At 33.1% G+C, this 26,896-nt stretch overlaps 2 protein-coding genes across 4 annotated transcripts; both read right to left on the bottom strand.

The window, feature by feature from the left end:
- Positions 1–1,102: 1,102 nt before the first annotated feature.
- LOC140772382 (SUN domain-containing protein 4-like) lies at positions 1,103–7,132 on the bottom strand. Its single transcript, XM_073114434.1, has 5 exons — positions 6,776–7,132; positions 6,303–6,484; positions 4,034–5,301; positions 3,864–3,949; positions 1,103–1,655 (listed from the first exon to the last, which is right to left on the bottom strand). The coding sequence occupies exons 2-5, from the start codon at positions 6,466–6,468 to the stop codon at positions 1,427–1,429; spliced, it is 1,749 nt and encodes a 582-aa protein (XP_072970535.1). The 5' UTR covers positions 6,469–6,484; positions 6,776–7,132; the 3' UTR covers positions 1,103–1,426.
- A 2,063-nt stretch (positions 7,133–9,195) lies between these two features.
- LOC140772695 (uncharacterized) lies at positions 9,196–25,463 on the bottom strand. 3 transcript variants are annotated; one of them, XR_012106324.1, is made up of 10 exons: positions 25,339–25,463; positions 24,950–24,994; positions 24,775–24,862; positions 19,576–19,643; positions 18,479–18,619; positions 12,825–12,866; positions 11,070–11,191; positions 10,234–10,335; positions 9,870–10,149; positions 9,196–9,580 (listed from the first exon to the last, which is right to left on the bottom strand). XR_012106324.1 is itself a non-coding variant. In XM_073114887.1 (9 exons), the coding sequence occupies exons 2-9, from the start codon at positions 24,963–24,965 to the stop codon at positions 10,021–10,023; spliced, it is 708 nt and encodes a 235-aa protein (XP_072970988.1). In that variant the 5' UTR covers positions 24,966–24,994; positions 25,339–25,463; the 3' UTR covers positions 9,196–10,020. The 3 variants fall into 3 exon arrangements, 2 of the variants coding, with proteins under 2 accessions (XP_072970988.1, XP_072970989.1); XM_073114887.1 differs by having other exon boundaries at positions 9,196–10,149; XM_073114888.1 differs by having other exon boundaries at positions 9,196–10,149; positions 24,950–25,002; positions 25,339–25,458.
- Between the last annotated feature and the right edge of the window lie 1,433 nt (positions 25,464–26,896).

The raw sequence follows: 26,896 nt of genomic DNA, 5'->3' as shown, positions 1-26,896 counted from the left end.
ATAATCTCATGTTCTTTTTTTCTGTTTCTTTTTTGATTGATGGTATTATTTCCAACAGAGTTCTTTACAATTTTCACTAATATGAATCTATTAGGGAGGACAAACGGATTTAAAACCCTCCCATTTTTTGCCTCTAGTTCACATAGAATAAGAAGTCGTGTGATAGCAGAATAGTTCTTGAAATTATCTTCTTTTTCTAAATACAGTTTAAGCAGCTGATGACTGTCTTGCAATTTAAATTATTGTGAAAAGTTCTTCAATCTGATTGAAACTTGTTAAACTTAGCAATTCACAGTTGTGTAAAACTTTACCCAAAAACAATGCAATCGCTGCCATCACAATAATCCAAACTTTTCCCTGCCAGTATGTGATTTGATCGAACATAATTCAAAGTTTAGAGCTGGCTGTCAAATTAACATGAATCCTCTGGAAAAGTTATATAGTGGGCTATTTGCAAAAAATAAAAAACTTATAAGACTAGGCTCTTAAAATTGAATGCATTTATATTTATATTAGATGCACGTTATTTTATAATAAAATGCACATAATTTATATGAGAGATGCGCATAGAAAAATTATTTTTATTATTTTAAAAATTAAAAAACTTTCTTGTACAAATGCCCAGTTATATAGCTAAAGACAATCTTAGCACTGACATATGGAGTGGCATATTGACCTACCTTTGAGTTATATCATGAGAGTTACATATAAAGAGTACTATAATTTTAAGCTTCTATGTGCAGATACTAAATCGTCTCACTAGCAATTGCATTCAGATTCTTTGGAGAATAACCAAAGTTACTTCCGAATTAGATTGGATTCACAATCTTAAACAAGTCAAGTAAACACATTGAATAATGTAACACTACAAGAGCACATGAGAGAGTTTCCCCATAAAAGACCAACTTCTTATTTGATATTCTCTGGCAAAAGTAATGTTAATTTACAAACCACCTCCCGCCCACACACATCAACCAAAAAGGCAAAAACACACTTATTAAGGGAAATTGAAATTATTGTAGTAGAGAAGAAGATTAAATTAAAACATAATTACTTGTAATCGAATTCTACAAATTGTACAAGTTACTTCTTTTCCTGTCTGGTGATAGGACTTCACTTGTGGAATCAACTCAGTTCATCAATTAATACCATGAATCTCAAAGGTCTTTTCTAGCTTGGAGAAATATCTCAAGTTTATTTTATCATACTAATCATTATATATGTCAACCACGATGGACACAAAAAAAAATGCTTTTCCTCAGTCTTCATGGAGGATTTCATTATTTTTCTTGTTCTTTTGACAATTTCCAGTTTTCTTTAAACTATTCCAAATAAAAAATGAAAAAGAAAAAGTTGATGCTCAACAAAAATTATCTCCGGATCAAAATCTCATGCCGCAACTATAAAAAAATTGATACACGAAATATTATAACACCAAGACGGAAGCTATTATGCTACTGCTCAGCAGCAAGAAAGACCAAGCAGCATTCGCCCTACAAATCTTTTCAGAATTTTGTATTCTACATATGCTCAAAATCATACTCACAAATAATTTGGTAATTGCCAAACATCCGAAGATGAAACTTAAAAATATCACAGCTAGACCCTTGTTCTCCATGTCATCCTGCCGGATCCTCACCTTTTCAACTTCCGATCTGTGTTATAAAAGTGATTCTGTTAACTGCAATTTGAAAACATTTGATGCAAACATATCAAGTATTTCTAATTCTCAAAGTCTAACCACATTGTGTGAACTATTTTAAAATTGCTCTTAACCCAGATCATAAGATAGGGAAATAGAGCTTGAGATCATATATAGACACATTGATTTATGGAATTAACAGAATAAAATGTTTGATGCAGACTCATAAATAGATGAATTTATTTCAATTTTGCACCTTTACCTTGTTGCTTATTCTGTTCCTAGCCCTTCTTTTTAACTATTTCTGAATTGAGTATTATTAGGTCAAACAGCATCCTAGAACAAGTTTTGTCAAAACAGCTCCTAAGAGAAGCTAATGCAGAGGGAATATTATGCTCCCTTTGAATGTAAATCTCGTATCTCCAAATTGTTTTTATTTCTCGCATTCAAATCTGTACACTTGCATATTCTTCTCGACATTCCTGACAATGCAGTTTATCATTAATTTTAAGATTCAAATCTGTTAGGCTGTGATGGAGTTGAACTAGGGGCATGCTAGTAACTTGCTAGGTATGTTAAGTTAAGCAAGGAATGTGGTTGCAGTCTATCACCCAAGTTAGGGCTCTAGGGTTACTTGAATATGTTTAGGAAAGTGTAGGAATCAGTTTACATACTAGGGAAAAAAAAGGTTGCTTTGAAACAGAACAAGTCAATAATGTGAGGTGACAAATGGAATATTCTCAAATATACAAACTTACCACTCAATATGTTATGAATTCTGAATTCAGAGCATTCTTGCTCCCATACTTAAATAAAGGGTATGCTAAGTCAACATCATATTCACATAAAATAATCAGAAAAAGACAATAATGTAGGTGACAGATAGAAATATTCCCATATATATAAACTTACCTCTCAATATGCTGTGAATTTAGAGCATGGTTGCTCCCATACTTAAATAAACGATATATTAAGTCAACATCATATTTGCATAAGATAATCAGAGACAGCTAGCTGAGAAAAGGTAAAAGAAAAGCAGGTATTCCATAATACAGGATGCAGGTGAACGAAAATAAGGTAAGTCATACTTGGTATAAGTGACTAACACGGAGGTGATGCATCTAAGAGAGTAAAATATAGAAAATAACCAAAAGGAAAAATTTAAACTGATCATCCATTAGTAATGAATTAACTTTAAAGGTCAATTTTGAATGCCATCCTTAGAATATAACAGCTGGTTGTTGAGTAGCTGCCAAAGTACCTAAAATAGTCCTGTCCTTTATTGAAGCATGGGGCCACATGCAAATGATACAAAAACTTTAATTTATTCTTGGCAGCAGGATTAGTTGCTATAGAACGGAACGATCTTATATTTATTCAGCATGCAAAATAAAGCACTTAAACCTACAAGTTCTATCTTCTACATTATGACATACTTGTCAAATGAAGCATGCAACTCACTTGAGTGATGATTTTTGTGATAAAGCTCACAAAACAAAATGGAAATACATCCATGGCACCATGGTATAGTTACTCTTCCAGTTGAAGAAAGAAATATTATATAGCATATACACAGAAGCACCTAAACACAATGTATCCTTCCCAACTAACGAACTGGTAAAATATTTAGAACTTCTCAAAGCAATCTGTATTTCATCAGATGGAAAAGTTGTTTCTCGTTTACCAACATTAAAGGTTAAAAGGAAATTAAGTAAACAATGTAGTTCCCCATCATAGCATGGTGTAAAATGAGGACTGGACCTGGTGAAGGACAGAAGAAATTTAACCTATAAAATAGGTGATACAAATTTATTACCAACTTCTACCCTACTTCTAAATGACCTTGTTGCTGAATTCAATCTGACAGTCAATGAGTAAGTTCTTCATAACATTACAAAACTTAACAGATAAAACTGGTGTGGGAAAACTAGTGGTTCTCCTTAAGCCTCAAAGACTGCATTTTTCCTAGCACTTTACAGTACATCTTTGTTACAAAACAACCTCTTTGGAGTTTGATCAACAAACATCCTTCTCTTACTAAAGACTGCACTAGAAATTATGGAGATCAGATTGTATCTAATTAAAGAATGTATTAAAAATTGAATCCTAGTTGATAATATAATCTTAACTAGAAGATAGAAACATATATTTTGATTATACAGGAAGTAAATAACTAAATACAGAATTAGCAAACACCAAACGGAGAAAGAACAAGTCTAACCTAAGTATGGCATTATCACTGATTAACTGGTCCAGTTGAGAAGCAACAGTAAGTTTCCATGTGTGGAACCCTCCAATCTCATTGGCCTAACAAAAAAAATGAAAGGTGAGCTAAACAGCTAAATTTTAACCAGATCACAAAAATATGAACAAAGTTAGAAATTAACGTACAAAAGTCTCTTTGCTGCTTTGGAGATTCTTTAACTCTAATTTGATTTTCTCCAGCAATAAATCCTTATTAGCAATGTCATAATCAAAGTCCTTAAAGATTTGACTGTATCTGTTGTTCAGTTCCTCAAGGTATCGCTCGAAAACAGATAAGTGCACATCAAGGGACTGGACCTTCTGCATTAATACCTTAAGAACAGTATCTCCAGGTATTCTTCCAACTTGCAATGGCTTCGTCTCTACCTTAGTACGAACTTTTGATGGATCCTGTTTTGCCTCGGGATTTTCATGATCTGGTTCATAATCACTTTCTGCCACAAGTTCTTGAGAGGAACTGTTTGGGTCAATGGTTTCTTGAACGGTGATTTGCTCTCTGTTATGTTCTTCAGGTTCCAACTGTTTGTTCTCAAATGAGATCAAATCCTCCAGCATCCTCTCAACTGCATCAACTCCATAAACTTCAAATAGACTCAGTGTACAGTAAAATTCTGAACCATAATGGCTCAACAAATTAAGTTTCAGGTACCTAGCCCACTTTGGCTCTGGAAGAGAGAACCTCTGAGCATGCTTCACATTTGCAGCCGTGAACTTCCCAAGTTTCTCCCACTTGTCTGTGGGGAACACCAAACTACTCGACAGTTCAAAATCTTTTAAATTAGATGAATAGTGCTCAAAGTTCGCAACCTCAATTGTATCAACTAATGTTTCTTCTGAAAGCTCTATCACGACAAACTTCCCCTCAGTTGAGCAAGGATTTCTAAGATACTTGTCCTTATCCTTGTCTAAGATGTTGGAAGCACCTTTTGCTTCCTTGTTAAAATCTAGGACCTTTGCACCTTTAGAAGCAGAGGCATAATTGTACTCTTTTCCACCAGGCTCCACGCGGTGTATCACAGTGCCTGTTTGTTTGGAAATCATCTTCCCCCTCGCAGCAAAAGCTTTGAGCTTGAACTCATCAAGTCCAGGAGGAGCAATTCGAGTTAATCTATCACTTTTTGGAGCACTTTCATTTTCTCCATTGGTTTCTGGATGTGATTCTGTCTCAGGTATCTGCTCATTCACAGCTTCTGAGAGGTTTACTCTATTGTCTTTGTTAGCTAGAGCTTCTCCACTACTACTGCCAGTTGCACCCTCTGACATCTGGATGTTCTCAACATCATGATTTAAACTGGAATCCGATAAATTTAAAGAATCTCCAGAATCTGACTGTTTGTCAGCATTAAGTGAACCTTCAAGCAAGCTAGATTCACCAATGGCAACACCCTGTCCATCTACATGTCATTGAAATAAAAAGCATAAATTTTGGAAAATTGAGAGTACAACTATAACAACAATAATAACAATGATGACAATTAAAAAGAATACCAATACTAAAAATAATAACAATAATAATAGAAATAGTAAAAACAGTATCAACAACAGCAGCAGCAGCAGCCAAGCACTGCTATTATTTCTTATTTGCATTCTTTTCACAAAAAACAACTTGCATAATGATATTGTGAAACAAGTCCACTCCTTCCCTAAAAGTAAGGTTCTGAAACTCTGGATCAGAATCGGGATCGTACAATCCAGATCATTGGGACCGGGATTGAATGCCTAGAAAAAAACCCGGATAGGCCGATTTGACTCAAGACTGGCCGATTTTTGGATCCATGCCTAAAAGATAGTAGCAGAGGATACACCAACGTAGAAAGATGTGCGGTAGCACTAAACATGCATAATATGTAAGTCTTATTGGGAGCAAAGAATGTGTCTACTAAAGATCCTTTCAAAATGTCAAGAATACAAACTGCAAGTAAAGAGGCCCCTAATGAACTACTGAACAGGTTTTCCTTATTCAAGGAAAATGAATGAAGGGCAAGTAGATTGTGCCAAGAAATAGTGCTTCTACTTCCTTTTTTATATCCCAGAAAACATTGATAAAGTACATGGCCAATGGGGTTTTCACTTTAAGAGCCCTAGAAAGGGGAGAGTTGAAGCAATCAGAGAATTATGCAATGCGGACTTTTTTGTCACAACATTATCACCTTCTTATTGGTTAATCCATATACAATATCCTACAAATCAGGACTGAATGATCCACTGACTCAAGATCCTAATCTCTTCCTTGGAGGAAGATTGGATCGAAAGCTACTCTGTTGCAAGAGCATGTTAATCAATCAATAGTCCATAAAAAATATCAGCGTACACAAACAAGATCAATGCTAATAAAACGTCCAAAGGTCGCTAGAATAAATAACACAAACAAGAATAACTAATGGAGGAGCATTACCTCTATATCCATTGCTATGGCTGATAAAAAAATTGAGGAGGAAGATCAGAAGCCACGACACGATGACCACCGACACAGACACTGAACACAGGCGATTCCGCCTTGCCACGCTGCTCTTTTCCAACGCAGCTCTTCTTTGCAGAAGAGCTCTACGTGACCTCTGCATTGCTCATGAATCCAACCTAGAATTGACAAGCCAGCATGAGAAGCCGGATAACTTAGAGGGGAGAAAAAAGGTTAAGTTTTCAATGGTAAACTGATGCTCTACTCTCAAGTTATATATCAAAAAAAGCATGTGAGACAACGACAATTTGAAGGTAACTTCTTCGCCACTTCTATACTCTATTCTCTTTTCTATTCCTAATCTGATTCTGATCAAATTCAATTTCTTCCACAGTTCATAGAAAAGCCGTGCTTATTGTTCATCTTTGAATCTAATTACAAAATTTGCAAGAAAAGGCTTCAATTTTTACCTAGAATTCGGTGTCTCCCTTCGGCGGAGCTTGATCAAGAAGCAAAAGATCTCAACAGCTGGCACCGAATAATCCAAACCAAACAGGATTCAAACTTTAAACCGTTTCATTAGGAGCGAAATACCATCCAAGGAGATGGATAGGGATGGATTAGGAGGAACAAATTACTCCGAGCGATCGAATAAACTAAGAAGAAGAAGAAAAAGGAAGGACGGAAACATCGAGATCGAGATCGAGATCGAGAGATGGAGAGATCGAGTACACGAGAAGATGCGTTTACTCTTTTGTTACGTTTTCTCTATCGAAACGCCTCTTCGGACTTCGGAGTTGGAGTCGATGCATTCCAGCTCAGCTTGGTTTTCGTCTCTAAAATAAAACTATATTTTAGCTAATAATATTATATTATTAAAGCCGTCTCTCCTCATTATTTTATAAATAAAACCCCTAAATATAACCGACCTGTCCCTTTCTTTTAGTTCAGTTAAATTTAAGAAGCACCTAACACAATAAAATAAAATAAAATATTATATTATATATATTTTAAATAATAAATTTATATATTTTAAATTATTCCTGTCTCATTCCTCTAGAATAAATTAAAAATAATAGTTTTAGATTTATTTATTTATTTTCATAGGATTTACTGTTTAGAGTCTCCATTAAATCTCGTTTTTTTTAATTTTTTAATAATAAAATATTTTAAATAATAAATTTATTTAATATTTTTTAATAAAATAAAATAATAATTATTTTAAATATTAAATTTACTTAATAAAATAAAAAAAATAAAAAATTATATATTTTTTAATAATAAATTTATAATATTCTAAATTATTCCTATCTAGAATAAGTTAAAAATAATAGTTTTAGATTTATTTATTTATTTTCATAGGATTTACTGTTTAGAGTCTCCATTTAATCTCGATATTTTTAATTTTTCTTCAAACAGTAAAGTGTGGCTTGGGGTTTTATTTGTAATATAATTAAAACATAGGACTTATTTGTAATTTTTCTAAACAAAATATGAAAGAAATAAATAAATCACAAAATAGGTGAGTTTTTACCAAACTAGGCTTTTTCGGAGATATTAATACCGGAATATTGTTATCTAAAATGCCAACAAGGTTAAACATAAATCGCTCATTTACGAGAAGATAAAGTAGAGAAATATATATCAGATTAGATTACGATCGTATAAACTAAAGAGGTACTGGATTGAGAATTAAAGGTGGAAAATTCTTACATAATTCACAAGAGTAAAGAACTATATTATCAAAGTTTAGGAGTGGCATATGTATAGATAGTTAAGTTTATGAATAGCCTAATCTAGTCAAAAATACAATATATATGTGCTATCTTTTTTTTTAAAAAAAATATTATTTTAACAAGAGAAGATTACAAATAACACCAATTATAAATAAAACCCTCATTTTCTTATTTAACAAATAAAATTTTTTATTTGCTAAATTATGTTATGATCTGAAGTAGTCAGTTAAATTGAATAGAGTCAAGTTAGTTAGTTAGATTTATCTTATTACTTTAAAAATTTTAAATAATTTAGATAATTTATATGTGAATCAGATTCACTAAGGTATTTGTTCCTATAAATATGAGTAGACATCTGTTGATCAAATTATTAAATGAGTTTGAATTTAGCAAAAATAATTATTTCGTTTTATCTTTTATTATAGCAGTTAGATCACTTTTATTTTTGTAGGTGTAGATCATAACCCTAGATCCACCTTTTAGCACCCAAATCCTAACCGCCACCTTCCTCTACCACCGTAGCTTATGGTTGACCACCACCACCTTTGACTGTCCGCCACCTTTCGACAACCGTCACAACGTCGGATATTTACTACTATGTCCTATTCTAACCTTCCTCAACTATTTCATTTATAACTTTTCATCTCGGTGTCAAAATTACATAAAATCAAAATTATTGGAACCCTAACTCACGAGATTACCACCACATAAAGTTTTATAATTTTCTTATATCTAGATCGGCCCAAATCTAAATCATAACAAAATATATCAAAATACAGTCTGCCTGCTTTCAATTATTAAGCCACCGTCAAAGGTTGCAGGCCTATATTGGAGATTTTCATTGGTATTTTCTTCTTATTGTATTATATCAAATCTGTAATCTTTAAATAACGAATTAATTATACTTAGCCTCCCTAAAATACAAAACCTATCACCAATTTTAACCATATGAACTCTCTGATTTAAAAAAATTCTTAGTTTAGGAGTTATATAAATATTTTTCTTAATTTAGGAGTTCTACATGAATAATCAAAACGTTTAGGAGTTATATATATATATATATATAATGTGATTATTTAGCGAGGCTAAGAGAAATTATCCCTTAAATAAATCATCTACCTTTCGCGCTAAATATTAAATAGCTGCTCTTTTGAAAAGGGCTACATTTATTAAGTAATGTACAGGAATTCACAGAAAATCTAAAGAGATGCTCAATGCAATCTAGGCTAAACTCAAAACATGCACAATGCCATACCCTTTCAGGTATTTATACAGTTGAAACCTCTTGTGGCATGGGAGGTTTCGAATAACTAGGAGTTTTTTTTCTATATTTAATTTCTAAGTAGAAATCAGAATCAACTAGTTATATAAAAACTTTAAATCCTCTTAAAAAATTTAAAATCTGGAAACAAAGAAAAAAAAAAAGGCATGCACTTGTGGAAAGTTGCGGCTGTCGATGATCCTGTGCTCCCATGTATTGCGAAGATTGTGAATACCACCACTTCAACATGTGCTTCTCTTTTATGTTGCAATGTATCACTGCAGACAACATACCAGAGCATTATTAAACATAGGGCTGTTATTTTATGAGATAACTGCATTATAATTAGGATATTTCAACGCCAGCTTATTCCCTTCAGCATCTGCTGATCGAATTGGAGCTCAAACATGAAAAAGAATCACACTTTTATGAAAGAAAATACGACGTATCACATCCATTTGATAATTGACATAGTTACATGAGATTTCTGGAAAAGAACTACTACAACCATTCAATCTGCATCTCACACAGTCACTTTGCGAGCTGATTCCAAGTTTCCTGACTTACCTGTCTCAGTGCACTGCCATTCTTGCACATAATTGAAGAATAAGGCCAATTCTGGAAAAAGGACCCACTTTCTTCTGCTTGACAAATTTACCACAAGGACCTGAAGATGCATCATCAATTCAACCAAGATTTTATGAACTTCCATTGTGAATTACGGAACAAATTTCCAAGCTAACCGCATGATACTGTCATTTATATATGGACGCAAATCCCACATGAGACAATAACTCTCCAGCTCTGATGATGGTGTATTAAGGGCTAGTGAACGAATGATATTTTCCTGTAGTGTATGCAATTGTTAACTAAATGAAATTTTTCTTCTTGCGAGTTAAACATGGAAAAGAAAGTTGAAATGTAAATGGACCTGCATAGCATAGTCAAGCTTCAGCATGCCATAAATGGCCATTATCATACAAACGCATGACATTGACTTGTCCTGGAGATTCATTGTTGGATGTACTTCATCCTGGATGGGAAAGAAAGAAAGCCAATCCCAACAGATTCATAATGGACCAACATAAGCACAGAAAAAAAAGAAAACAATAGAGAAACCATTCAGATAAAAAGGTAGTTATGTCCAAATAGCCAACATTAGAGGAGAGGAAACCTAGATTCCAAAGTTTGAAGTGATAAAACCTATAAAGACATGTTTGACTTGTACTTCTTTTCCCTTTGGAATGAATACCTACTAGGGTCCTGTTCTCAGGACCATTCACAAATAGTTTTAAGCCAAAACTCAAAACAGTAAGGATCATTGACAACTTTAATCAGAAGGGAAAAAAAAAGTAAATATATTTTGATAAGGTACAGTTTCCATGCACCTTCCTCAATCTTTCCAACAATCCAGGTTTAAGAGAATTTTGGTGATTGCTCCCTAGCTTTTAGCAATTTGTTGGAAGGTTGGATAAGAGATTTTGAAAGAATGACAACCTAGAAACTTTTTGTCAAATTCCATGTTTCAATATTTGTTGGGCTATTTTGTAGTTGTTGAAACAAGCATCAACTAATCACCATTTCTGAACACAACGTATATCTCAGTTTAAAGCAACATTCACGTGTTGAAAGTATAGTTTAGTCAATGTCTTCATGTAACAAATCAATTCTCAAAACTGAACAGAGACAATTCTTTGGACAGTATACAGTAATCAAGTCACAATTTGCACAACAAATTATAATGGAATTGCAGTTAGATATTTATACCTCATGTATGGCACTGTCAACAATGTGGTTTTCTAAAATAAATGATGTGCTTTCATTTGTTGTCCGCATAATAGCATATGCGTCCTCCGTGAGGCATTGAAGTTCATCAAGTAAGGCTTTAACTGTTCAATAAATGTAATATGTGCATATAATCAGTAAAAAATAAATGAATTAATCATTTATGAAAGTTAACAGATTAATCTAAATTCCAGTGCACTATATGAATGGGTTTGATGTTTCTCAAGTAGCATATGAAAATGGCGTAAAGGACAAGGCGTTATATGACCATCAATGTCTATAATCTTCAAAGTGCTTGTTTGCAAAGTTTCCAGTTGAAAACTGCAAATGTCTTATGTACCCCTTTGAAAATGTGTCAAAAACTCAAAATGTGCGAAAAGCTCTGAATACTGTCTAATGCCTATATAGTCCTTATGAGTAGAAAGCATTCTCTTTACACAAACGAATATTTCTGATTTCTTGGTTTACTGTGAAACATCAAAACAAGAGTCATATTGGAGAAGACAATCCCAAAGGAAAAGCAAATTATAATTCAATATATATAGATAAAAAAGGCTACATAAAACATTGATACTATAGCAATACATTAAAAACTGCGAGCAAAAAGGACACCTCATATCAAAGAACTATTGTATAAATTCTAAAATTACATCTGAAAAATGAAACTGAAAACCTGAATTTGAGTAATGAACTTACTAAAATCAGTCAATAGACTGTAAGAAAAGGTGGATTGCAGAGAAAGTCTAGGGATAAGGAAGTGGGTATGATAGTATATCGTTCATGTCTTTCTCACAATATGGTGAATAACATGTTCTTATCATTCCTTTAGGAATATGGAAAAAATGAACTTTTTTTCTTCAAAAGATATTAGAATCAAATAGTAGTCATTAAAAAGTATTAACATTTATAGGGGTCCCTAATCCAAATCTCTTTCCAACAGCAATACCTATCCATATATAGAGAGAGATTTATCTATAATCTTAACAATTCCTTATATATACTCAGTTGTTCCTCATCCCTTGAACTCAGAGGATTTCTGTGTAGAGCAACAGATTTGATTCACCTGATATTTTGGCATAGAAGATGAGAATATCTTCAATTATCCGTCACGAAAACCTTATATAGGTCAGCAATAATTGAAAAGGAATATAAACATACACTACACTTATTAGTAAAAATGCTTGTTTTCACAAACTCAGATAGAGCTTGTTGACAACTCTGTAATAAGAATCTAGAGTATTTCAATTCTAAAGAATTTAGATGGTTGTCCAAGTTATTACTCTAGAAATTATTTCTAGAGTAATTACTTTGATTAAATGTTTGGATATAATAAGATTGAGTAAGGCTTTATTCATTGGATTAAAAGGGATCCTAGCAGCCGGTGGTTTTTGGAGTTCACAAGGCGAAAAGAGAGAACGGATGGGAATTACTTTTGCAAAAAGTTATATTGCTAAGAGTAGATTATCTTTTACCCCAAAATTACAAGACTTTTGGAGGAAAAGAGGAGTATTTTGTTACTCTCTTTTTGTATCCAAGCGGCATTTAGGAATGTAAAACTCTGTAATTAGAATTTCTAGAGTTTTGGACATATTACCCCATAAATTTAGTGTTGCCAAACACCCTCTTAGTGTAAAACTTATATAAGATACAGAAAGTTGAAATAATAGGCAGCAAATTGCTAGTAGTAAAAGATGATATTATAGGTAACAGAAATCAACAAATTTAACAGAAAAATACCTCTCTTCAGATGGTCTTGAAGCCCTTGTTCACAAGAATGCACTACAAAGATAAAGTCATGATAACACAAGAAACATCAGATATAAATCAACTTAAATATATAAAGTGATAAAGGAAGCATCTCATAGTTATATCACCATAAGCATTCTACTTTGAGTCTTACTTTCTAGATTATCTTATAGTGACACTTCTTATACTAATGGACTCTTAATGCAGCTACCAGGAAAAGAAGAAAATGTAATTTTATGGAACATCCTGCGGAATTCTACATCCAGAACGGCATACTAAACCCCATTCGCATGAAGATGTGAAAAAGAAAAGGTGAAAAAATAGCCTATATTCACAAACTCCAATTCACTAGAGGATCATCAAATTGACAATGAAAAATGACTTTGTCTCAACAAGTTTGAAGGCATAAATATATTAAATTTGTAATTTTGAAAGAAAATAACAAGCAGAGCAACTGAGAGACCAGTGAACTTATTTCCAGGTTAGCCTTTACATTCAGAAAAAATGTTTGCCAGGAATTTAGAAACTATTTAAGAAAGAAATTCACCCATTAGATTAAGCTTAAAAAAATTACTTAAAATTTGCACGTTTAGGCATAGTTGCATCAGATCAGTATCTAGAAGAATTCGTTGAAGCGAAGCTAAAAATGGCAAAGTGGAGTAAATAATAAAGCAGTATGCACAATGAAACCAGTAGGTTGGAATATAGGAGTAGACCTTTTTTCCACTAGATGACCAATCTTAACACCAAGCTGGAATATAAGCAGAATCTTTGATAGTTCTCCATATATAGATACATTCTTCTCGTTTCTCGGGCCTAATTAGAACTCAAAGGAAGACTACAATTATGAATCAGAATAGTTTTTTGATTCTATTATGCGCTAACCATGATGTCCCATGCCGGTAGAGACACGACACTTGACACGGGGTGTGTTAGTGGCACACCCTCGTGCTAATCCGTGCCGGGCGGCATGGCCACGTGCCGTCCAACACGGCTTTGTGCCGGTCATGTGCCAATATAGAGACATTTTTTTTAAAATTTTTCTATTTCTATCGATGTTTATCAAATTAACTTTACTAATTTTCTTAACAAACATAATATGATATGTGAAACCTATTTTTTTTAACTTTTTTTTTTTCCATCAATCATCATCAATTAACTTTTGTCATTTGTCATTTTTTAATTTATATAATTATTATTTAACAAACATAGAATGACAACTCATTTGTCATTTTTGGAATGACAACTCATTTGTTATTTTTTAAAATTGGAATAACAACTCATGCCTAATTTTTGTTTGTCATTCTCTAATTTCAATCAAATCATGTATTATCATATTTTGTCATCTAATCTTATTTCTTTTTTATCTTTTTTTTTATTTCCATCCATTAAATATTTCTAAAGCTCTCATGTTAAACACAATTATGTTTTAACACTTCTCTCTTTCAACTCCTCCAACCATAGTTCTTCTTATTATATCTTTCTCCTTTTATTTTCTTAATAACTTCCTACTTCGATGTTCTTATTTGATGGTGGCACGGTCATCGTTGCTAAAAATATCTCTAAATATCCTAAAATTTTTATTAAAAATATTATAAATGCATGCCACTGGCACAGGGGGGCGTGCCGCTCAGCACACCCCGTGCCCACGGCACGACACGTGTCACTGGCACGACACGTGTTACTGGCACAACCATCATTGGCTAAAACATAACTTATTCATAGAAGAGAAGGCTTTAAAGAAAACCTATTTAATAGGTATTGACATATCATAGTATCACTATTATGTTGTTATCTATCTTTAAATTTGAAAATGAAGAACCAACAAAAGCAATATCAGAAAAAAAGAGAGGCTTGCCAAGAAAGCACAAAAGCAAGTTGGAGTTTCTGTGGTTTAAGGCATGCAACTGTTGAGAAACCACTAAGAAATTCCTCTAGATATGGAGATTCCAGATCAGAGAAAAAGATATTTCATAAATGGATTGATTCAATTTAAGCTAGAGTTATGTCAAAGAACCAATAAAGCCTATAACTAAAATTGTTAATACCTACATTTCAAAAAAAATAAATCCTCATTTATGAACCTGGGATTGTCTCTCTACTCTCTAGTCATATTTCCTTTGCTTTGGCCAAGTTTCTGTACCAACTATCAAGGAATAATTTCATTGCATAAGCATATCTATGAAAAATATGAATATTTAATATGATAGCTAAGCGGCATCTTCAATGAAAGTGAAGAATATTCAGTTGCTTTATTCTTAGCATCATAAGCTATAGAGGAAGATATTGAATACTCTAATTGAAGAAAAAAACGACCTGTAATATAGAAGAACTAGAATATATTTAAACATTCTCCTACTAACAAATATAAAAGGAAATACAATAACAACTTGAGCACAGTTAAAAACTCATCTCTAGTAACATAAGGGATCTAAGTATTGTCTATTGTGCATGTCTAGCATGGCTGCAAGTGTATTACGATGAGTAAAGCACTAGGAATATACAGCCATGGCAAGTCAGGCAATATATGACCATAACATACATCACATTTTTAAGACCTATCCAGAGCTTAGACATAATATCATTTTGCTTTCTATATCAGTGTCCAGAAGTCCTTTAAACAAGAAAATTGTGTTGAATATGTCCCTCAAACTATATAGCACATTATGTCTATGCCGGTTGCTCTTAACCATGCCAATTTTGTTTCATATACTTTATAAGCTAATATCTACAACTCTACAAGCATTTTTCCACACGACCTAGATGGATTATGCTTAAAGCTCCAACTTAAGCCCATGTAGGTCTCCACCTAGGCGTCTTTTACAATGTCTATATATATTTAGTTGACCTTGAATAAATCCTCATAGATGTTGCTAGATTTGGATTCTAATGCTTTACTATGAAGCTTCAGAGAAAATGCAAACAATTTAACTATAGCTTCTCTTATATGTTCACTTCTGAACTGCTTTGGTTATTGGGCATCACCACCTAGTACTCTGCCTACTGTCTAGGCATTAGCGGCCCCTAGTCTTCCCGTCTACAGCCTACAATCTTGTAAAAAATTGTCTATAAGTTAACTATGCTTTTCTCCACATATGATAGCTCTTGATGAAGATGTTAGGCTAAAGATTCATTTATTTCAAGTTTTAGTATGTTTTTGTCATTACCTTAAATCATTGCCCAAAATAAAGAAGAGAGGTAGGCATCCAGAGTCCAGAGTCCAGACCACCTTAAATAAGTCTTCCCAAGATGGTCAGCCACTCAGCCTAGTTAAACAGCAGACCATGTGTAAACTAGCATAATTACATAAGTGCTCATACTCATTTCTACTGATTTTGTATGCACCATAAGGAGCTAATATATAATACTTACATCTGGCACAGAATACTGTATCATGCTGATAAATTCTTGCCAGTACAAAGGCTCCGTTAAAGTTTTAATTGTAAAATCAATCATAACCTTGGAGTCTAAAATTTCTTATCTTATGATGAAAGAACTTCAACTTCTGGTGGGTTATGACTCAGTGTATAGACTAAGAATTCGAGAAAAATGAGGCAAGAAGAGGAGAGGGTGCAAGAAATAAGAGAGAAGAATCAAGCAGTGCCATTTATTGCATATGTGACGCTAGTAGTGAGTGACTCAATCGTGTATTGGCAATTTGGCACAGCATGTGCCATGTCAGCCCTGGCAGCCACAGGGCTATTAACACCTTCAACACGGACAAAAATCCTTGGCCAAGTGTCTCAACCCTTCTCTGGATGATTTCTGCCCCCTTTATCACTCGGAGCCAGAGAGAGTTGACCACCTCATCCATGGTTGCCATTATGCCCGGGCAGTTTGGTTTGCCAACCAACTCTGCCTGCTTCTCGCCTCCACCATTCCAAGCATGCATGAATGGGTTTTGAAGCTAAGTGAGGTAATCATGGTGGAGCAGATGGCTATGGTATTCTCCATTATGATGTCATTTGGAAAGCTCGGAATAATCTTGTTTTTCAAGGCTTATTGATTTCTCCTATGGAAACTGCAATGTTGGTCTTTATTACGGTCGCCTTTGGTAAAAATGATTTTCTATCCGATTTGATAATCTGGACAGAAACCTAACACGGAACTTGTGAAGGTAACTAGGATTGATTCAATCATTGGATTGATCTAATTTCCTCTGTGAGTTAGGAATCCAACACGACCGAAATCTTGTCGATCGAGTTAGTAGATTGAAAATTATATATAAAACAATGACTGAAGATCAAGAGGTAGTAGGATAGACGTGGAATATATAGTTAGGATTTTGGGAGATGATTATGGTCTGGTGGATGGATTAGTGCTTATAACTAGATGAGATGAAATAAGGGAACTTCTAGGTATGACTGGTCGCTAGAGGGAAAAAGGAGAAGCGACTGAGGATTAACCTCGGCCATAGACAAGAAATAGATTCCGAGATAGAGGAAGGAGGACGAAGAAGATAGCTCAAGTCTAGATGAAAACCAATTTCAACGTTCAATAATCCAAAGAGGCTACTTTTCCACATACTTGGAGGCTAGCCAACCATCAAAAAATATTAAACAAATCCTATTACGACTCAACTTACCTGTCGCTCATTCGAATAGCCAAAAAGTGTTTTCTGTATGTGCGAATATGAGATCAGGTATTCGAACGGCCAAAACGTGTTTTCTGTATGTACGAACACGAATCAAACATTCAAACGCCATCCATTTGCGTTCAAACACACCTGCCAGAAACTATCTTACTCTTCTAAAACATAAACAGAAATTGATATAAAGTGAAGCAATTTAATCATGTTCACTATGCACCTAAATCAAGAACAACAACAGTCTTATGATCAGCGAATGCGGATTCTCAAGCCGAATCCATTACTGTCGAGAAACCAACCGAAACCTGCATCAACTCCTCTTGCTGTCAAGATGGTGATTTTATCTACTGGGTGAATGCAGCTTGAAAATTTGATAGTAGTGGTGGCATTATACTCATCTACTCTCTCCCAAGTTATTTCTGTTTGGTGAAAACGGTGTTCCTCCACTGTGCAGACACTCTGGAAGGTAAAGCTAGAGCGATCCTTAATCTCCTGTAAATGTGGGCCAAAGAATGCATAGCATTTTAGTAACTCAGTTAGGATAGCCAAGGCTATTAATGGGGATTCTAAGTATGTTGAGTGAACCATCTCTTCTCTTATCTAAGATTGTATCAAGTGAATAGAGCTCTTTTCCAATATCAGAGTATCCTACTCGAGTAGGCAGAATAATGTCGTTGCTCACAATTTAGCCAGTCTAGCCATTCGAGACCAATCATGTCAAAATGGGCTGATCCACCTTCGGATTTCACTGTAACCCCCTTTTGTAATGACTAGTGCATGGACTCTTAGAAAAAATCAGAGACCAAGAATCTAGAAGGCTTGCCTAAGTTAAGCAATCAATTAAGGATCAAATGAGTCTAAAACTCTAAATCATAAGTATCCAAACCTCGGATTAAAAATCATGATTTGCTTAGTTGAATAGTTTCTATGAGACAATTTAGCAGCTCTGCAAACAATTTTCTACAAGTAATCATTAACTAGCCTAAATAAATCTGCATTGCAACTTAATAACCTCATTTTTACACTTGACAAAATATTTAGAACAACAATTACTCACACTGGCTTATATTTTGGAGACTTTGGTGTGGAAGATTGCACCCAGCTTCAACATATGCCTTCATTCTGCCAGTCGAATTAGATCTGATTATCTCACCCACCATTTTTGATATCTTATCAAGATGCGGCCTTCTAAAATATTCTGCTCACATGAAGAAAGTCATTATATGAGTATGACGCAAGTAGAGAACAGCAAGTACGATCTAAATAGATTAGGTTAGGTACCTCGAGGGTGTTGAAAGTTTTACTGATGCATTACTAATAAGAAGATATACAAAGGAAGAATAAAATAAAAAACAAGAAGAGATAGAAATTAGTTTACATATCCACATAATTAAATGGATATGCAGACAAATGTTGTTTGAGATCTATGAGTATAAAGAACTTGATAACAGAAATTTAAAAGAAATGAACTAATTATGTTGATCTACACATGATATCAATTTTGCATAACTTATGAACGAAGTTTTCAATGATACTGAATGCTAGCTAGAGAAGATCAATATTTACACTGTTAACAATTTGTAACACTTCTTTTCAATAAGATCTTCAAAACATTGTGAAGCCCCATAGCCTACGAAAGAGGAGTATGCCAAGAAAACCCTCACACATTGGCCAATTGTCATTACCATAGAATTTACAAGAAAAACAAAAGGTTATGTTGACCTCCCTCTCCACCTGTGTTTCCTCCTCAGATGACACAGCTACTTACAATCCCTTTCTACTTCCTCACATCATTCCAACAATCTCCATTTGGACAATGATAAGAGCAAAAGTTCACTTGTAGAATACAAAAGCCATATATGAGTATCTATCCACTAAATCATTAGAAGGCCATCTCATTGTTGATCAAGATAAGTACTACAAAAAAGTGAATTTTATGCTATAAACTCCTGAGATCAGCACTTTGGACAAGAAAAAGGTTTACTGAGCCATGTTTCCTTCAATCTTCTCCCAAATGAAAGAACAGTTTGCAATAAATTTCCTTCAATTATGTAAAGTATAACTACACTGAAAACCTTCTCGGACGTTAGTAATGCATATTACAAGTCTCATCACAAGTTCTGTCAATGAAAAATACGATATCAAAATACTTACCAACCTCTTGATAAAATCTCATAAGAAACCGCTTTCCCAAATCAACTAGCTCCTCAAACTTCGCAATCCTGTAAAACATAGGCTCTTAAGTCTTTTGAGTTCAAATTTACAACACCACAACTATTCCCAGCAAAAATGTAGAAATGTAAAGAAAGATACTCCAATGAACTGAAAGATATAACTTGAAACTGACACTGCCAATTAAGTACTAAAAAATTATTAGATAAGAAATCACCTAGAAATATGATATATCAGAATCTAAAAGGAAAGCATCCTATGTTATGCTGGTAGACATACAAAAAAGCACTATCAGAATCATGGAATATCTAATAGGGAAGAAAGTGGAGGATTATTAATTGGACATTGGAGTTTAAAAGCTTCTTGAAGTGTTCTCTGTCTGTATATAACACAAGTTACATATGATCTAGACATTATATAAGTTGTGAATGATTTCTTATCTAGTGATGAAGGATTCAGATCATCCAGTCCAGCATGATGGATGTGAAGATTAATTCATATCATGTCAAGCTTCTCATGCATCTTACTTCGGTGAAAGAATAACAAACATTTAATCACAAAACAATTAGTGTAGTAATGTGGCTTAAGGTTTTATCTAATATTTTTGTAATACTTGTAAGGATGTACAAAACTGGAAGAAACCCAATAAGGATAACTTCATTAATAATAAAGATTGAAGAACAATCATGCTATGGTAAGTTCATAGTTTCATACTGAAGCATGACTAGCCATCCACTATTCATATTCCCGACAACTGAACTTTTATTTTAGTTTATATTGCCTGATCTTGAAGATATCATTCCATCTACTAATATTTCCAAAAATTGTAACTCTTTATTTACAAAGATTTCCAATATATTAAGATTAATTAGGTCTTACACTCTTACTTACAAAGGTCATATGTACAATACAATAATTTTACACTTTCAAGAGCTCTGGCATGACCCAAAAGGGTAATTCCAAAATATAAGTTTTCAGTTTCGTCTATTGAAAATGGAGTTTTAACTTTTTATTATTTTGGTAATTTTAGTCTGATTTCATAATCCGCAGTAAAGACTTAGAAAACAACAAATATATAAAAAGGAAGAAATAAAGCAATCTAGGAACCCTCATATTAGTAACAGTAAACGGGTCAACCATTAACATTCTAAAAATAAGAATACGATATAGAATAGCGAGCTCCATGTCCCAAATATATGCACCAATATTGGTACCTTGATGCTAGTGAAGAATGAAGATTCCTACTGAAACTGCACAAAAGGCAAGTTTACTGCTAAAGACTTAATAAATTGTTAAAAAGTACTTTATTAGCTAGCTTATGATATCTCCAATAGTACTTACCTAGTTACACCATAATGTATTCAACTATAATATTTATTGCATTCAACATGCAAATAATTTACAATTTTAAGTTTCAAGTAATTTCTGAACTTATACAACAAAGAATTAGATAAGTATCTCAATATATTTTATCTTTCCAGGACATTTAGAACAACATAAGGCATGCTGACCAGTTTGTCATGCCAATGGACCTGCGCCTCGACACAGCCCATGTCGAGCTGTGCCAACCGGCATGCTTGCATGCCAATCCATGATGACCATGTATCACTTGATATAGGCAATACAGGTACAGTATCAGAACAACACCCATTATGTGCCATCTGAAACTTATTAAGTCGAAGAGATGACTAGTGTCATGCACATTGTGCCGACTAGTGCTGATTGGCACGGTTTTCTTTTTGGTTGTTTCTTTTTTGTTTTACACTTAAAAAACTAATTTATGGTGTATAAATGATAGATCTAGCTTAATTTTACTATATCTATTATTTTAAGGGTCTGTATAGATCTAGTATTTTAGTGCTAGATCTATAAAAAAATATTCTTTTAAATATAGGATCAGAGGGAAATTTTGATTTCCCCCTTATTTCAAAACATTTGAGATTAAAATAACAAATTCATTCAAAATTGGTCAAAATTAGTATAGGAACATATTAAATTAACTCTACATGAGTTAATTTGAACCAAAATTTTACACTTTTCAACTAAAATTTTAGCATGATTAGATCTCCCCCAAATTCTAGTTTTAATTACTAAACTATTGTTAATTACTAAATATATTCAATCATATTATGTGTTGAATCATATTTCTACTTGACTATTGCTATATCTTCAACAAAATAGGTTACTACAACACTATTTAAGGATAAAAAGCCCTAATGTAAACTTTACTCTATATATTCAAACTAAAAACTAAAAAAAAAATATTAGAGACGTACCAAAGGCATGCCACTTGCATGTAAGGTGTTACGGACCAGATCTGAACCGATCCGGACGTAAGAAAATTATAAAAATTTAAATGGTAGTAGCCTCATGAGATAGGGTTCTAATAACTTTAATTTTACGTCAATCGAATGTCTGATGAAAAGATATAAATATATAATTAAAATAGTGGAGTAAGATCAGAACAGGGTAGAATAGTAAATATCCGACGTTGTAGCGGACGTCGAAGGGTGGCAAACCGCCAAAGGTGGTGGTGGACGGCCATAGGAAGTGATGGCTAGGGTTTAAAAGCGTTGGAGATTTTACAGCTATGATATACTCCTAGAAAGGTAAAGACAATCTAACGGTTATGATGAATCAGTAAATGCGGTAATAAGAAAATAACTAAACTTAATTAATTCTTAATTTTTTGATTCTTGGATTCATAAACAAAGAAACAGGCTATATATAAAAGTCGGATACAATGAGTCATACTCGGACTTAGCCCCAAAGACTTATACGACTCAAACTAGGACTTGCCTTAAACTAACCCTAAAGGCTTATACGACTCAAACTAGGACTTACCTTAGAGGCTTACATGACTTAATTGAACTTGCCTTAGTGGCTTATATGACTTAATTAGACTTGTCTTAAGTGCTTACATAAAAGATAAACATAACTTAGCTAAATCAACATTCCTTATCCTTCTCAGAATGTTTTTTCGTTCTGCCACAGATAGAGTCCGAATCTAAAAAGACCTTGAATAAGAAGGTTATAAATGAGGGTGTCGCCGATCTTCTCTAACTGGTCTGATATTATTTGAACATTTATGAAATATTCTTCGAATATTTTCTCGAAACTACGCAGAGCTGAATTAGTTAATTAACAAATTCTAACATAATAAGACTCTAATTAAAGCAAATAAGCAGATAAAATAACTAGACTCAATCCATTAAGCCCAATCTCCCCTTGATGCGATCTGATCTAATCTGGTTCGCATCACAAGGGCATGCTGAACCGGCACATGCCATGCCAAACGGGTATCAACATGACCATCCTTGGATAGGATTTTTAGGAGGGATTTTTTTTTTCTTCAAATCCCATTCCCATCAAAAAGTAACATTAATTTAAGATATACAAATAATAGATCTAGCTTAATTTACTAGCTAATTTAATAGATCTTTCATTTGTAAGAGTCACTCTATAAAGATTTAGCTTGGAGCTAGGTCTATAAGAAAATGCTTATCAAAATGTAATAATCAAAGGAAAATTTGACTTCTCCAAATATTGCCCAAGATTTTTAAAAAATGCGAAATTAATATATCAGATTTATTCAAATTAACATGTTAGATTAACTCTATATAAGTTGATTTAAATCCAAATTTTATAGTTTTGAACTAAAATTTCAACATAATTAGAAATGACATAAAGTGGGTCATTTACAATCTTATCTAATCTAATTTAGGATTTAATACATATATTAGAACCTAAAATATGTATAAAACCCCTAAAATTGTATTAAAGGTGAGTCAGTGTGTTGGTGGCACACTTGGGGATGTCGACAGGATATCGACAAGACACGTATCACTAATATGGCAATCCTTAATTTACAAAACTTGAATGTTCATTTGTTATCATATCTACCAAAAAATTAAAATATTTCTCTAAAAGAAATAGAACTAATGCTAATAAAGCATTAGTGTACATAGAATCTCCAAAATTAAATCTGATTTGATTTTCTGATGTGGACATCACTGATAGGACTCAATAGCATGTGTACCAGCGCAAAAGATGCTGACATTTGATGATCCCCCTATAGGAATTTGGTTATTTGATTTTATATTTTTATTTATTTAGGGTGTCTTTTGTTTATTTCCTATTTAGAGTGTATTTTACTTATTTCTCACTGTAGGTTTATATATATATAGATTCATTGTATTTTCTTTTGTGGTTAATGAAGATTATTTGACTTTGCTCCTTTGAGAAAATTGGTGTGAAACCATTTTTAGGGTTGAGGTGTAAAACCCCATTCATTTCTTCCCTTTGTTTTCACCTCCATCTTTTTCTCTCCACTACATTTGCCATCATTTCTATTGTAAACAACATTCAATAAATGGTAGAACCACACAAGATGCTATAGATTCTCCATAGCATGTCCTACCATGACATGGCCACTAGTAAAAAGGAACATGAATGTGGTTTTATGACAGAGTGTGAAAAATAAGATAGAGGAGCTAAATCTCCCCATGACCACCATCTCATTCTTTTCAATTTAAATTGTAAAATGGTAAAAGGGAAGAAAATGCAAATAAAATAATAGAAAGGTAGTCAGAATAACTTTGTCAAGCTATCAGCACTACTTGTACTCATTGCAAAGAATACAAGGAAAAGACTAATGGGAAAAAGAATAAATAACACATGTAACAGAGATGTTAATCCTATCTGTATAAGTTTGAAACCTCTAGTAACTCAAATGCAATTAATAAAGACTAAAGAAACATAATTACATCAAGTAAGATACATCAGTCACTCTGCTCTTCATGTAATAAAGGTTTTAAATAATGTACGAGATATAAGAACAAGTGTATTCAATTGGTCAGAGACTTCAGCACAAAAAGATGATATTAAACAGGACTAAGTCTTCAGAAAGTGGAAGAGTAGCACGGCATTACCAAATTACCATACTAAAAGCTACAGAACATTTGCGAAAATGATCATCAGTAATACATCCTATTGAACAGTAACTACACAAACTGAGGCAAAATAAAATTCCAATGGAAAGAAACAATGACTACTGAATGACAGAAATACATTCTGAAGATACTAGAAAATTGAATACCTAAATCATTATAATGAAATAAGAAATAAACCAATAAATGAAGTGGAAATCAAGAAAATATTAGGGGCATATTCATCCTTTACTTTGTCATGAAATCCAAGAAGATGCGAGAAATCTTCTGCTCCGCATCAAACAGAATCTCCTCCATCTTGTCAACTGATAATGAGGGAACTGAAAACAAGCAAAGAGATCGGTTAAAAGAATTTGAATAATAACTTTAAATATAAGAAGCAATGAAATGAGGGGAAGATAACTGACCTTTGGCTTCCTCCATTGCCGAAGAAAGAAGAGAGCCTCGATGATCTTTAATCCTCGATTAAAGGAAAAGAAAAGGATTAGGATTTTTCATTAGCAGGTAGATGGATTATGGAAATTGCAACAAGAGTCCGCTTTGAGAGCAAGGATGTCTTAAGACAAATCGAGACCTTGGCAAAATATATCAAACGGGTCCTTGCAAAACCAAAAAAGTTGACGAGAGAGAGAGAGAGAAGAAAAAAGGAGCACGAAAGAGAGAAGAGAATGAGGAGGTCTGGAGGACGGGTGGCAGACATCGCTGCGGTTTTGGGCGGGAGCGGCGCAGCCGGTGGGTTGGGGAAGAGGAGGAGAGAGAGAGAAGAGGAAGAAGAAGACTGGACAGGAGTATATACCGTAGGAGCTGCTTCCGTCGGAGCTGACGCACGGTGGGGGAGGCGGCGGTGGTGGCGCGAGAGGGAGGAAGTACAAGAGAGAGAACTGAGAAATAGAGGAGGAGGGTGAGAGAGAACAAAGCACAGACCCAAATGGGCTAAATCAATCAATTAGGAATTTTATTTTAAGTAATGCTAATTTTAATTGATTTTAGTAAAATTTGAATAAGTTTATTTTTGAGTTTTTAACATAATTGCGGATGAAAACTTTTAAACCTCCATAATTGATGTTACATTCTTTAAAATAACACAAATGCTATTATTTTTATTTTTGACTCTTTTGTTAATAATCATTATAGTTAGTTTTCAAGAAAATATTCATTATTATTAAAGTTAGCAACACATATAAATTAAAATTCATAATGTAAAATATAATTAAACAAAAATATTTTTTGTTGTAATGTGACACTGGGTATAATATTTGATAGTTTTTAAATTATTATAAATAATTTATGTAAGGTCAAGATAGATTTTTAAATTTAAGTTGTGTTTTAATAATGATTAATTAGATTTAATTAATGAAATATAATTTTTGTAAGAGCACATTATTTTTGGTGGTAGTTATGATATTTTAAAGATTTTTTAGTCACAGTTATTTAAAAATATTTTTTTAAATAAATATGAATTAGTAAGATATAACTACTAAGCTATAATTGTAGTTTTAAAATAATTTTTAATTAATATAACTAAATTTAATTACTTGAGATAGGAAGTTGGAAAATTTTATAAGTATTTAACAAAACTAGGCCTCATCACAAAATTTATTTACCTAATAATCTACCTCTTAAAACTTAATATTTAAATTGATCTTATTGGACTCATCATCTCCCACTGCATGGGCACCTTTAAAAATGTTGAACTTATGAAGATGTAAAATATAATCTTAATTATCTAAAATATAAAATATTGATCTCATCAACATTTTATATAAGAATTACATACTAACATAAACATATTTTAGGAGAGTGAGGAGGGTGAAAAAAATTTATTTGTATTTATCTTATCTATCTCCACATTATCCAATTAATAGATAAATACAAATTAAGAAATAATCTTCTCATTCTTTGTATATCTTCTTAATAAAAATAAATTCAAGTATGAAATGCAATCATGAAGTCCTTACAAATGTATTAAATATTTTCCCATTAAACAAATACTTCAAACACTATTCATGTCTTCTAAAATAACATTCATAGATTGGATAAGGAAGAATATACAAAGGATAGAATATGAACACATCATACTAATTCTTCCGTATGGAAGAACTTTGGCTATTAACATCAAGAATTCACTCTTGAACCTCATAATATATGACTAAGACTAGTTAGTGATAACTCTAATCTATTTTGATTAATAAGTGTCAAACAACATATAGTTTGTCAGTTTAATTTTATACAATTTAGTCCATTGAATATGTGTTACGAACCGGCCTAATCCGATCCGCAACGGTTCGGGACTTGATAAAATACGTAATCTCTAAGGGTATCTGCGAACAATCAAACAACGAATCTTCTTGAAT

Source organism: Typha angustifolia, chromosome 12 (assembly GCF_048772165.1).
Source record: "Typha angustifolia cultivar Huaian chromosome 12, ASM4877216v1, whole genome shotgun sequence".
Taxonomy (NCBI): domain Eukaryota; kingdom Viridiplantae; phylum Streptophyta; class Magnoliopsida; order Poales; family Typhaceae; genus Typha; species Typha angustifolia.
Note: the sequence above shows the minus strand (reverse complement) of the source record. Positions and strands in the feature narration are given on the sequence as shown.

Excerpts from the sequence above, each read along its gene's own strand:
- LOC140772382 (XM_073114434.1), bottom strand. The coding sequence starts at position 6,468 with ATGCAGAGGTCACGTAGAGCTCTTCTGCAAAGAAGAGCTGCGTTGGAA. Across the intron at positions 3,950-4,033 it reads AAAGCAGCAAAGAGACTTTT|GCCAATGAGATTGGAGGGTT; the intron begins GTACGTTAATTT and ends TTTTTTTGTTAG. Across the intron at positions 1,656-3,863 it reads AGTGATAATGCCATACTTAG|ATCGGAAGTTGAAAAGGTGA; the intron begins GTTAGACTTGTT and ends TTTATAACACAG.
- LOC140772695 (XM_073114887.1), bottom strand. Across the intron at positions 19,644-24,774 it reads TTCTTGGATTTCATGACAAA|GATTGCGAAGTTTGAGGAGC; the intron begins GTAAAGGATGAA and ends TATGTTTTACAG. Across the intron at positions 11,192-12,824 it reads TCAAGACCATCTGAAGAGAG|TTAAAGCCTTACTTGATGAA; the intron begins GTATTTTTCTGT and ends TTTATTGAACAG.